This window comes from Octopus bimaculoides, chromosome 3, assembly GCF_046866305.1.
Source record: "Octopus bimaculoides isolate indiv1 chromosome 3, ASM4686630v1, whole genome shotgun sequence".
In the NCBI taxonomy this organism is placed as follows: domain Eukaryota; kingdom Metazoa; phylum Mollusca; class Cephalopoda; order Octopoda; family Octopodidae; genus Octopus; species Octopus bimaculoides.
Genome location: NC_142930.1, coordinates 46,525,807 through 46,538,661, shown reverse-complemented (window position 1 = coordinate 46,538,661; position 12,855 = coordinate 46,525,807). Strand labels below are relative to the sequence as shown.

The 12,855-nt window shown below is 35.1% G+C and overlaps 2 protein-coding genes across 5 annotated transcripts in view; one reads left to right on the top strand and one right to left on the bottom strand.

The window, feature by feature from the left end:
* Positions 1-1,866, top strand: part of LOC106870148 (origin recognition complex subunit 2) — a 23,964-nt gene extending 22,098 nt beyond the window's left edge. For all 3 annotated transcript variants that reach the window (XM_052966514.2, XM_089348917.1, XM_052966513.2), the window contains one exon: positions 1,631-1,866. In XM_052966514.2, the coding sequence (XP_052822474.2) occupies positions 1,631-1,714 (84 nt within the window). In that variant the 3' untranslated portion in view covers positions 1,715-1,866. The remainder of the gene's footprint in view (positions 1-1,630) is intronic.
* On the bottom strand, positions 1,799-12,261 carry LOC106870152 (alpha-ketoglutarate dehydrogenase component 4). Of its 2 annotated transcripts, XM_089348919.1 has the most exons (5): positions 12,105-12,259; positions 11,236-11,265; positions 8,126-8,177; positions 5,874-6,034; positions 1,799-4,116 (listed from the first exon to the last, which is right to left on the bottom strand). In XM_089348919.1, exons 1-5 carry the CDS (start codon positions 12,132-12,134, stop codon positions 4,099-4,101), a joined length of 291 nt encoding a protein of 96 aa, XP_089205045.1. In that variant the 5' UTR covers positions 12,135-12,259; the 3' UTR covers positions 1,799-4,098. The 2 variants fall into 2 exon arrangements, with proteins under 2 accessions (XP_089205045.1, XP_014771637.1); XM_014916151.3 differs by lacking the exon at positions 11,236-11,265 and having other exon boundaries at positions 12,105-12,261.
* Between the last annotated feature and the right edge of the window lie 594 nt (positions 12,262-12,855).

Here is a 12,855-nt window from a genome sequence, read left to right as displayed (position 1 = left end):
AGATTTTGGCACAAGGCCAACAAGTTTGCTGGAGGGGATAAGTTGCTGTAATCGACCCCTAGGGCACAAGTGACACTTATTTTATCAACACCAAAAAGATGAAAGGCAAAGTCAACCTCAGCAGAATTTGAACTCACAACATAAAGACAGACAAAATACTGTTAAGGATTTTGCCCAGCATGCTAACAATTCTGCCAGTTTTCCACCTTAAGGTCCAGAAATATTAGTTTCAAATTTTGGTACAAGGCCAGCAATTTTGGGGAGGTGGTAAGTCAATTACATCAACCCCAGTATTCAACTGGTACTTATTTTATTGACCCTGAAAGGATGAAAAGTAAAATTGACCTTGGCGGAATTTGAACCCAGAACATAAAGATGGGTGAAATGTCACTAAGCGTTTTGCCCAGTATGCTAATGATTCAATTAGAACACAATCAGGTTTCCATGTCAATGCAGGTATGTGTAGTTAAGTTCACTTTGCAATGGTTCCATGTTTAATCCTATTACATGGTTCCTATGGTCTTTTACCAGCATATACTTTGTGAGTGAAACTTGGTAGAAGGAAACTGCGTGGATGCTTGTAGGATGGACCTGCATTGTTATTGGTGGTTGGACCTAGCCCGTCATTTGTTTAACATGGCCACTCAATCTTGGTTGCCTTCCGCAAAGTGTATTAGCACCTGAGCAGTTATATTGTTATGTAGTCATCGTCAGCCACATAGTCTGTTGAGCAATTGAGTGTGGACTATAGAGCCAATTCTTGCAATATATTACACACCTCTGCCTGGTTGTTGTGGTTTAGCCTCGCCAAATCATCCCGATCAAGCAGATCTATGATTGAAAGTGGCCTATGTCTAACTATCTCATCTTGTCTGTATATCAAGGCTACTTTGTTTAATATGTTCTCTTCCTTTAAGATACGAGGATGAGATTTGAAAGAGACTTTGGCTGCTGTTTCTAGCAGGTCAGACGACTACATAGAGGTAGAGACTCAGTAGTACCAACAAAAGAACCTTTACATTTTACTCAACCTGCTAGAAACAACAGCCAAATTTCCTGTTGTATTACTGTCTTAAAAATAACTCAATATTTACATCTCAGTCTTTTAGTTTATGTAGTAGTCTAGAGAGTAACATGAACAGTCACTAACTTCTTGTGGCCTGTTGTAAATAAAAGAAACCTTATCACCATTTAACGTCTGTTTTCCATGCTGGCATGGGTTAGACAGTTTGACTGCAACTGGTAAGTCAGAGAGCTGCACCAGGCTCCAGTTGTCTGTTTTGGCTTGGTTTCTACAGCTGAATACCCTTCATAACATCAACTATTTTACAGTGTACTGAGTGTTTTTTTATGTGTCCCTGCTATTGACAAAGACCACGTATGGGGTATATTATGAATTTATTGTTAGTTATAGTAGCTTAAATCTTTAGCATATTATATAATATTGATTGTAAATTATTTTAATTGTGACTTTTATTCAAATTGACATTTTGTTTTGAATACACTTAAATCTGAATTGTAGACTGGGAAATAATCACAGAATTGTGTAGTAGAAATACTTGTCTCAAGTATTCAAACCAAATACTGAACCAATCAGATACAACTAATTTATTCAATTTGTTTGTTTCAGGCTGCAGATGGCATAGAGCATCTCATCATCCAACTTGATACATCCACATTGAAAGATTATTTTGAGACGGAAGAGGCATTATAAAATTGGATGGGGGCCATCCAGTAATTACTTTACAACTGGGGTTATTTGAAATTTCCACTGTTGTTCAGAAAAAGAATTAAAGAATTTTGTAAGATAGACCATTTTATTTATATATCTATTTTGAAAGAATAAAGTGTATTTTAAAAATAAAATATTTGTAGTTGCAAACAATGATTTAAATCATTCATGTCAAATTATTTGAGGTTGCCAAATATTAAACTGATTTTTGATAAATGAGCTTTTAGAATTATTTTTCCACATTTGTGTGGGTTAATTGATTTTACAAATACAATCATTTGTACAATAACCTAGCAGGTATCTTTACTACTAGCACTATCTTCAGAGCTTTGTCCATCTTAGTTAGGTAGAAAAACTTACAAAACGAACATTAAATGAAGTAGCTGTTATTTATTATGCACAAGTCATCTTCTTAGTTTTTCTCGTCTCTTTTCAAGACATCATCACCCCATTGCTGTTTAATCATGAGCAGCACTCAGCTAGAGCCCTCAATATTGTACCACCTGTTGGATCTCACTTGATGAAACCACATCCCTAATATACTTATAACTGCATTGCAATAGCTGGCCCTTCTCTTCAGTAGCAGAAGGTTCTTCTTCAACCCACAACAATTATATTCTATAAAGCTTGGATGAGGCTCACTACAGAATATTGTTCTCACATCTTGGGCAGTGCTACTGCTGCTGTACATAGACTCCTTTGACTGTATCCACAAAAGGCTACTCAACTGATCAGCATTAACTCACTGAGATATGTTTCAACCTCTGGCCCACAAGTACCTGTCTCTTCAGACACTGCTTTTTCTATTGTTACTATGACGGCATCTATACCTCAGAGCTGGCTGCACTCATGTCACCGCTACTCAGGCATTCGTGTCCCATTCATCTCCAATTTATCAGACCCTGCACTACTCCAAATCCTCCCTTTCCAGAACATTCACCCTCTGAAATTTCCTCCATGCTCATGTCTTTCCCATGGCTGTTCATTTACAAAGGCTTGGGAGGAACATAAATAGCAACAATCTCACTGATCTTAGAGAATCTGCAAAGGCCAAGGACTGATCTCTCCACACCCAACAAATAAAAAAAAAAGTCATTAAAGCAGAGTAGCACTGTTTTTATTTAGTTTTTCTAAGTAAATATATTAAATTAGTATTGTTGGTATTTGAGAAAACTATTTGGTATTGAGTCACATTCCTTTAAATTCTGACCTTAATACTTTCTGAAGTTAACTTTGCTTTTAGCCCTATAAGGCTGATAAAATAAAGTACCAGTGTAATACTTGGGTCAGTTTAATTAACTATATCCTATCCACCCCATCTTTATGGTCTTGTGCCTATATTATTATTATTATCAATAATAATAATAATCCTTTCTACTAAAGGCACAAGGCCTGAAATTTGTGGAGAGGTGACTAATCGATTACATTGACCCCAGTGTTTCACTGATACTTAGTTTATCAACCCCGAAAGGATGAAAGGCAAAGTTGACCTTCGTAGAATTTGAACTCAGAACATAAAGACAGATGAAATGCTGCTAAGCATTTTGCCTGGCATGCTAATGATTCTGAGTAATAGTAGTAGTAATAGTAATGAGGTGAACTGGCAGAAATGATAGTGTCAGAAGTAACACTACAAAGCATTTCTTCTGGCATTTTGTGTTCAGAGTTCAAATCCTGCCAAGGTGACCTTTACCCTTCATCCTTTTGGGAGTCAGTAAAATAAAGTACCAGTCAAGTAAGTAAAGGAATTGAGAATTGAAGTAATGCACCTCATGAAGTTTGGTGTGCTTAGCAAAGAAATATATTTTAGAGTTAAAAAAAGAATTTAATCTTAAATAATTACTAACTGAAGATCAATCATTTAACTAACCTTTTAGCATTTAAACCAGCTACATCCAGCCCAAATATTCTATTGTTTTGTGTTCAAACTACCCAGATCCAGCCTCTCACACCTACCCTACAATGTCATTCTAAAAATACAAAAATCACATTGTCCAAAATTAAAAAAAAAATAATGCATGATTAATTCAAAACAAGTTGTTTGAATGCTAAAGATTTAAAAAAATTCCAAACTTAATTTTGACATCAATACATACAAATGTTGAGTTTTAAATGACATGAAAAAAATAAATTTATAATAACAAGTATTTATTTTACAATCATTAGCATTTATTAAAATTAAATGCTGTGATTTTTCAATACTTTTATGTTCCAAATAAACCTCTCAGAACTGTTAAAACTTGTTTGACAATATGAGAGTCTTTTTTTTTTTTTTTTTGTCTAAATCATGGTTGTAAGTTCCTTGAGCTTTTATAATAAATAAACAACACTAGCATTCTGGCTGTAACATTCTGGAGATAAATCCATTAGGCTGGGCCTCCTCTCTGAAAAACAAGAAGTAGAAATTAAGTCGTCATCATCATTGTTTAATGTCCACTCTCCATGTTGGTGTGGGCGGGACGGTTTGACCTGGAGTTGGCTAGCAGGGAGCTGTCCAGATTCCAACTGTCTGTTGTGGCATGGTTTCTATAGCTGGATTATTATTATTATTTATTATATAATAAATGTTTAAAAACGTTAGGCCAAACGACACCTTCAGCAAGAACAGGAAGGAGAGATAGGTGTATGTAGACAACTGTAGCTTACAACACACACATACACACCTACACATTTATGTATTTCAAGTATAACACATAGTCTAGCTCTGGTTTAAACATATTAAGAAATAAAAAGTAGAGTATTATAAATGTTAAGAGGAAGATATTTAATGCATCACAAGTAAAGGAACCTAGTAAATCTTTAGATATATATTATTGAAAAGAAACATCATTAGTGGATCATAAAGGTGTTTGTACTACTGTCACATTAAAAGCATCCAGCACACACTGTAAGTGGTTGGCATTAAGAAAGGCATCCAGCAGTAGAAACCAAACCAAATTAGACTGGAACTTGGTGCAGCTCTCCTACAAGCAAGCTCTGCTCAAACCATCCAGCCCATGCCAGCATGGAAAACGAATGTTAAAGGATGATGATGTAATGTCATTATTGTCTCTGATGACAATTTATTTTGAAGTTTATGCTGTTAACAAGAATCATTGACATTTTGTTACCACAACTCAAAGTTAGATTAACTGCTGGAATAGCATGAAAACCAGATAAGCACAGTGCTGATGTTATATTTTGGAACTAAAAATGCATTATCTGAAAGGTCTTCCAACTGTAAAAATATCTCCATAAAATAATTAAAATTTTCAGAACTATCCACAAAATGGCAGAGGACATGCATAAGACGTTACAAAGTCAAATTCTCTTCTCAAATTCAAGAGGTTATCAGACATTTAATATTATGTAGTAGACATATAAACAGAGCAAATTTAACTATTTCTTCATAGATTGAAAAAAATGAACAATTGATTTCTGAACCTCATTAGGTGTCTACAGCACTTGGCCAATCCCAAAGAAATAAGTAGCCAATCTGTTCAAAACGCAACAAATACTTTATTTAATATCAGCTGCCTGTCAACAGGGATCTCAGTCCATTCAGTAACAAGGTATGATATGATATATGTAAACCTATATAGATGACACATAAACATGACAGATTTAACTATTTTTCTGTAGGCTAAAAAAGTGATGAACTGTAGCAGGTTTTCATCAAGGATCACTTGAGTAATCCCTAAGAAATAAGTAGCCTATCGGTTTATATACACAACAAATCCAGTAGCTTCAAAGATCAGGGGCTGCTAATTTGCATACTATAAGTATTTAACCCTTCTTTTAATATCAACAGCTTGTCAACAGGGATTCCAGTCCACACAGTATCAAGGTATGATATAATATAGATTTCAAATTTTAGGACAAGGCCAGTAATTTCAGGGTGGTAGGTAACTTGATTACATTGACTCCAGTGCTCAACTGGTTCTTATCTTATTGATCTTGAAAAGATGCAAGGCAAAATCAACCTTGGTGGAATTTGAACTCAGAAAGTAAAGACAGATAAAATGCCACTAAACATTTTGCCCAGTGTGCATTCTGCCAGTTTGCCTCCTTAAAGAATGATATAATATTATAAAATATTTGCAAAATATTGTAAAATATCCTGTCAATCAGAAACAATAATACGCAATCAAAAGACACTCACCTCAATAAATTCCATTTCCTCAGGTGTAAGAGACTTTCTGTGGTACTTGGCTGGTAAATCTTCCCATTCTAAACAGGTGGCTAAAGTTATGTTTGTAGATTTGGAAACATTAGGTGAAGTTGATGGTGTCATATTTTGTGAAGAAGTAGATTTCACTACCCCTGAAACATCAATACATATTGTATTAAGTCTAGCATAAATTACACTTTCTTATCAGTTATTTGTGAAGGAGTTTACAATCATAAGAAATGTGGTGCTGAAGTATTTAACATCAGCTCAGTCCAGACAGCATTAAGTTATACAAAGAGAATACAAGATTAAAACTCTTCAGAAAGAAAAGTAAACATTAACCCTTTAGTATTTAAACCAGCCATATCTAGCCCAAATATTCTACAAATTTTATGTTCTAACTGGCCAGATCTGGCTTCTAACATCTACCCTACAAGGTTATTTTACAAATAGACAATCACATCATCAAAATATCGAAGCTACAAGATACTGCATGATCATTTAAAAACAATGTGAATAAATAAGCATTACACTTACAGAATAATTTGAATGCTAAATGGTTAAAGCAATGATGATGATATTCATCATCTAATTAATTAACTTTCTAAAAACAGGCACAGACACGGTTATGTGGGTGAGAAGCTTACTTCCCAACCATGTGGTTTCAAGTTCAGTCCCACTATGTGACACCTTGGGCAAGTGTCTTCTACAACAACCCCAAGCCAACGATCAAAGCTTTGTGAGTGGATTCAGGAGGTAGAAATAAAAAAACAGCCCACTGTATTATATCATCCTTTTTTCCATGCTGGCATGGGTTGGACAGTTTGACAGAAACCAGTGAGACAGACGATTGTACCAAGCTTCAATATCTGCTTTGGCTTGGTTTCTATAACTTGATGTCGTTCCTAATGTTAAGCATGTGTGTGTATGCTTTTCATGTAGCTTTGTCTTGACATCATTATGGTTGTAAATGAGAATCATTGTCATACAAGCAATGTTGATCATTTCCTATCTTCCACAGAATATTTATTTTTATTGCATTTTTGGTTTATTTCACCAGACAACTTTTGATCTATAGTTGCCACTGTAGCTGAGTTATGTATAGAATATCATCCAATCTCTCTCAATAAGAAACATCATTTGAGCCAATAAATATCTTAACTCAAATCAATGAAGAAATCTCAAGAAACTTGCCCAGCTACAAATATCCCTCAAATCCTACACTATACCACCTTTGAAGTGGAAGGACACACTGCATAATGCAGTCCTAGATGCAGTGGAATGATATTCACAGGAATAAATTTGACCATAAATCTAATGAATTCAGCTAAACAACAAAATCAACCTTGACAAATACTAAAAGAAATGCATTTAACTGGATACCAAATAGGGGCTGGACAAATTAAAAAGGACTAAATAACTATGCTGATCATCGTCGTTATTGCCACAGTTTTAACATCTACTTTTCCATGCTTGCATGAAACTGATGAGAGTACATTGGAGCAGAGTTTTTTGTTTTTTTACATCAAGATCTTATTATCTTGCTTCAGTCTACTGAAGAATAAACAGCCTATTTTATGCAAAAGATTAGAGACAAATGGCACCAGCTGAACGAACCATTTTTGCAACATGTCATAAAGCCCAGTCTTACTTCCATGGTGGGCTGCAAACAAACAACACTGTCAGGATGTCATTGTTCACAAACCAGTGAATGTGAGGAAATACAAGCTCACACACATATCATCATCATTTAATGTTCGTGCTTGCATGGTTCAGATGGAGCTTATTGGAGGTAGATTTTCTTGCCACCAACCCTCACCTGTTTCCAAGCAAAGTAATGTTTCCCATGGCCAGACATGATCTTCTAGAATATTGGAAATGAATGAGTGACAATCATTTTACAACTATAAGGCAATGTCAAGACAAGGAGACACAAATACATACACTGTCACACACATATGTATGCAATGGGCTTGTTTCAGTTTCCATCTACTAGATCCACTCACAAGGCTATAGTAGAAGACACTTGCCTAAGGTGTCATGCAGTGGGATTGAACCTGGAACCATGTAGTTGGGAAGCAAGTTTCTTATCACACAACCACACATATAACATATCAAGAAACCATTAATCAGTGTTACATATGTATCCAGACACCCTTTATCAAGTGGTGTTGATTAATGTTGTTTTTGTGCAATTATAACTGTTGAAAACACAAGATTTAATCAATGTTAGTAACAAATACCTTTTACTCTTCGGTCAGGAAACTTAATTAAAGGCACATGTGGCTTTATGGCCTGCAAAAAAAAAATATATTTAATGTTATATGAGAAGAGATTTAGATCCTTATGCTATTATGCTAGTGATGGTTAATTTGTCAACAAAACCAATAGAGAGTGGAGAAAGTCCTTTGTCTTGTGAAGCAACATCTCCGATATTAGTACCTTGATACATAAATTCACTCACTCTGTTGCAAGACCCTGGCCACATCAAACAAACAGAACAGTAAATAATAACTTTGTTCTTGTTATTGTGTAGTTCTAGGTCGACTCTAATTGAACAGACAGACATACAGTACATAGGTAATCAGTTGAATGATTAGATGTGACCAACACCACCAATCCCTTGCCACAGGTACAGCAGGATTTTACATTTTGTAGGACTATACTGTATACTTCAACATTCAGTGATATATCATATAAGGTACACTGTAGCAATCTCAACAAATATTTTGTCTACTCTCCACCTTATATCTGTCTGTATATCGGTAGGCTCTAAATTAGTGGTTCTCACTTGTTTTTTACGCTAGCAGACCCCTATTGCTACTCAAAGTTTAAAAACGAATTTTATAGATACTTCGTTCAAAATCCCTACTTTGTTTTTCAAACGTTAACTTGTGTAGGTTGAACTATGTAAAATGTTAGAGGAAGAAATCTAACTGTTTCTTGTCATAAATACATGTAAAGCAAAAATTTTTTCATGGAACCTTAATATACTATTATTGATCCCCAATTTACTACTTTGCATCCATGGACCCCCCGAAAATCTTATACGGACCTCTAAAGATCATATGAATCCTAGTTGAGAACTGCTGCTCTAGGTGATGTCCACACCAGGGATGTCTTGACAGTGTTATAAGCCCCAGGCAAAGTAATGCATGGGGGGGCCTATAGTATTTATTTATTGATAACAAGCTGCAGCTTACATAGATAAGCATGGACCCTCTAGATCTCTGCTCCCGCACCACCAGGCAATTGTCTACTGTGCTCATATCTTATGATGGTACTGGTCTACAACTGAGGTGAACAAAGTGGACTAAGAATGCAACATTTTAAAAAAGTATGCTTGTTATATATACTACTCACAATATGTATCACAAGACAATGTTCAAAGAAAAAGAAAAAATATATAAACTCTGACAATCCAAAAGAAACAATAATATAAGCATTAAGAGTTCTTCCAAACTAATGAACTTGATGCTGTTAATGTTCAGCTTAAATTTTTGTGGATAAAACATGGTTTAGAAGGAATTTCCAGAAGACAGTACTTCTAATAAGGACTGAGAAGACTGTTCAATTAGGGGTTGGAGATGAGACCCAGTACTGATAACATGTAACAGAGGCAGAGAGGCTTGGCTATAATGTATGCAGCTTGGTATTTCAAAGAAACAGAAGCTGTAGAACTTGTTGTTTAGCCCCAGGTCAGTCCTGATCAGGCAGCTCAATAATCATAACAGACATCCCATCTCTTTTCTACATAAGGGACTAGTGTTTAATGTGTCTTTGTTTATTTAAAATAGTAGGGCACAATTTGAGAGAGACTTGACTGCTACTTCTAGTAGGTTGATCGATCATACAGAGAAGAGCAGAGAACCATTCGTTTTAGTACTGGGGGAGAATTGTAGGTGCACAAGAATATGGTGATACATCAGTGTTGAGAAAATAATTTTACAAATTCAAAAATAAGTTACTTATATTAAATTACTGTTTTGGCATTAAGGTTTAAACTTTTTTTTACAGTGGATTTTTCTATACTTCATTAATGAGTGGTTGCACATTTGAATGTAGGGAAAATTCTGAGTAAGATGTTGTCCACACCTAGTGTGGAGGTTTACACCCAAACTGATCTGTGCAATAATAGAAGATATGTAGAAGAGAAATATATTATTAGGTAGTAAAGACTTATGCATGTGGTATGTTGGAGGTGAGAAACAGCTGGTATGAGCCATTTTGCAAGTGGAATAGGTAAATCAAAGATAATTAATTCTTCAATTTCAGTGTTTATAAGAAAACATGGACAATAAACAGGTTTCCAAAGCTAAAGTTTAGCAAGTTAAACTCACACAGAGTCAACTAATGAAAATAAACATCTGAAGGCATCAAGAACTTATACAAGCTTTATATTAAAGGTTAGTAGCAAAAATACATATATAACAAACATACTTTTTGAAAATCTCACTATTGACCTAATTAACTGGACTTTTAGTGTGTGCGCATACGCCTTTGGTGATTTAAGAAGTTCGTAGACACCTAAAATGATTACGTAAAAAGTCCATTTCGTCTATTTAATCCGTTATAAACATTAAAAAAACTTTTTTTTATATTCCTTCATATCAAGGCGTACAATAATTTATTGATACATTATAGTGGATAATTCATTTGACAATTTCCAAAGAGTTTAAATCGCATATGACAATGGGATAAAAGCAGTTTACTTCGCTCATCTCAAAATTCGGGGAACGAATCCAATGCACACGACACTTAATTAAAAAATCTTCTGGGAGAGCCTGGAGTCGACCTAAAGCATGATGAGTAAAGATTGGATAGTCGGAAATTGAATGGGAAGCCCGTCGAATTCGTGTCATTGCTTATTACACTGATTGTTAACCATCAAATTTACTTCAAGGGATAAAGTGTATGTGGAATACCCAATCACTTACACTGTAATTCGAGTTGGTTGTTCGAAGAACGGGGGGGGGGGGGCATTCATTCGTCGAAAACGATGGAAGTTCAATCCGCCCAAGTACAGCTATGCATCTGAAGCTTGTCATTAATTTTAAACGTTTTTATTATTTACAAGAAATCATAAGATACACCAATCCATCCATCCATCTATCTATCTATCAATAATTCATTTGCAATTTCCATATATATATATATATATATATATATATATATATATAGAGAGAGAGAGAGAGAGAGAGAGAGAGAGAGAGAGAGAGAGAGAGAGAGAGAGAGAGAGAGAGAGAGAGAGAGAGAGAGGAGATAGAACAGAAAAAATATCGATATACTTTCTTTAATTCAATAGTTTATTGTTCTGGGTTCAAAAATATATTAAGTTGATTCAATAACTTACTATAACCTTACGAAATACGGACTCGATCCACTGTAAAATAAACCAAAGTATCATTAGTAAAGATAGTTTAAGGTCAAAACAAAAAAACTCGGAGGAAAACCGGTCTTAGCGTCGATAATTAAAGCTAGTGATCGATTGCATCAAGTCTCACCCTCATAAGCAATTATACACACACAAATGTGTACGTGTGTATAATTATATATATGGGGTGTAATATATATAATATATATATATATATATATATATATATATATATATATATATATACATACATATACACACACACATATATATATATACTATATAATTTAACTAAACTTTCACAACTACTTCTATATTTTATATAATAAAAGAAGAGAGGTTCTGACGGCTGTAAACATGTGCCGTATAGAAAATTGCCCATGTGCATGGTAAAAGTGGACAATGACAAATATCTATTTCGTCCTTTTGGTGAAAAGGTAAACAGGACAACATGACACGAGTCGGAAGACAGTTGTTACTTAACCCTAGGTTGTCCGTGATCGAGCAGACGTATGCTTAAAGGTATTCTAACAGTTCCATCACATTTTTTTCTTACGCTCAGAGAACCTAAAACAACAGTACCCAAGGAGTCCTATCCTAAGACGATGGGGGTATATTGTGAGAGGAATTTCGCAGCTGCTTTCCGCAGATCAAGAGTGCGCGTAAAGATTCCCTCGTTGGCTCATAAGACAAAGGTCAAATATACAGGTAAATAAAAAAAACGGGCTTGTCTTAAAGTGGAGTCTAAAAAAAACTATTAGTATACGGTTGTTTATAGAAGGAACGAAGATGAAAAATAAAATAAGTACAACTCTTTATACTATGACGTTCGTTATGCAATAACTCACTCTTATCGTCCGGACACCAGATGCTGCCATATTGAGTCGACCTTCTTTATACTCCAAAAGTTATTTCCCTTGTCAGTTGCATTGGTGCTGCATGCAAAATTCATATCATTTTCAAGGGTTTTAATGAAAGATAGACGCCTAAACTATATACGAAGCAAAATTTGAACACGCACACATGTATTTCCGAGTGGACAAACGCAAGAAGTGGTACTCAGCACTCAGCTAATTTGTTTTGGAGTTACTTATATTTTTAATAATAATTCTGACTGAAACTCATTTGACTTAAAGTTTCATGGCTGCATAGGGTGGATCCATTTCATCAGGTCCATCCTACGTGCCCACGAAATTTTAAGCCATATGGAATTGAGTCAACTGTTATGAAATATGTGTGTGTGTGTGTGGCTTAGTGGTTAGGGTAATCGGGTCATATTCGTAAGGTCGTAGGTTCGATTACCAGCGGCGTGTTGTGTTTGAGCAAAACACTTTATTTCATGTTGCTCCAGTGTATTCAACTGGCACAAATGAGTTGTAAGGGCCGGTTTTGTCACACTTTGTGTCATGCTGAATCTTCCTGAGAACTATGTTAAGGGTACACATGTCTGTGGAGTACTCAGCCACTTTCACATTAATTTCACGAGCAGGCTGTTCTGCTGATTGGATCAACTGGACCCTGTGTCGTTGTAACCGATGGAGTGCCAGTATATATATGTATTTTTTCACTCATTTATTCTTATTCATATATTTATTTTTA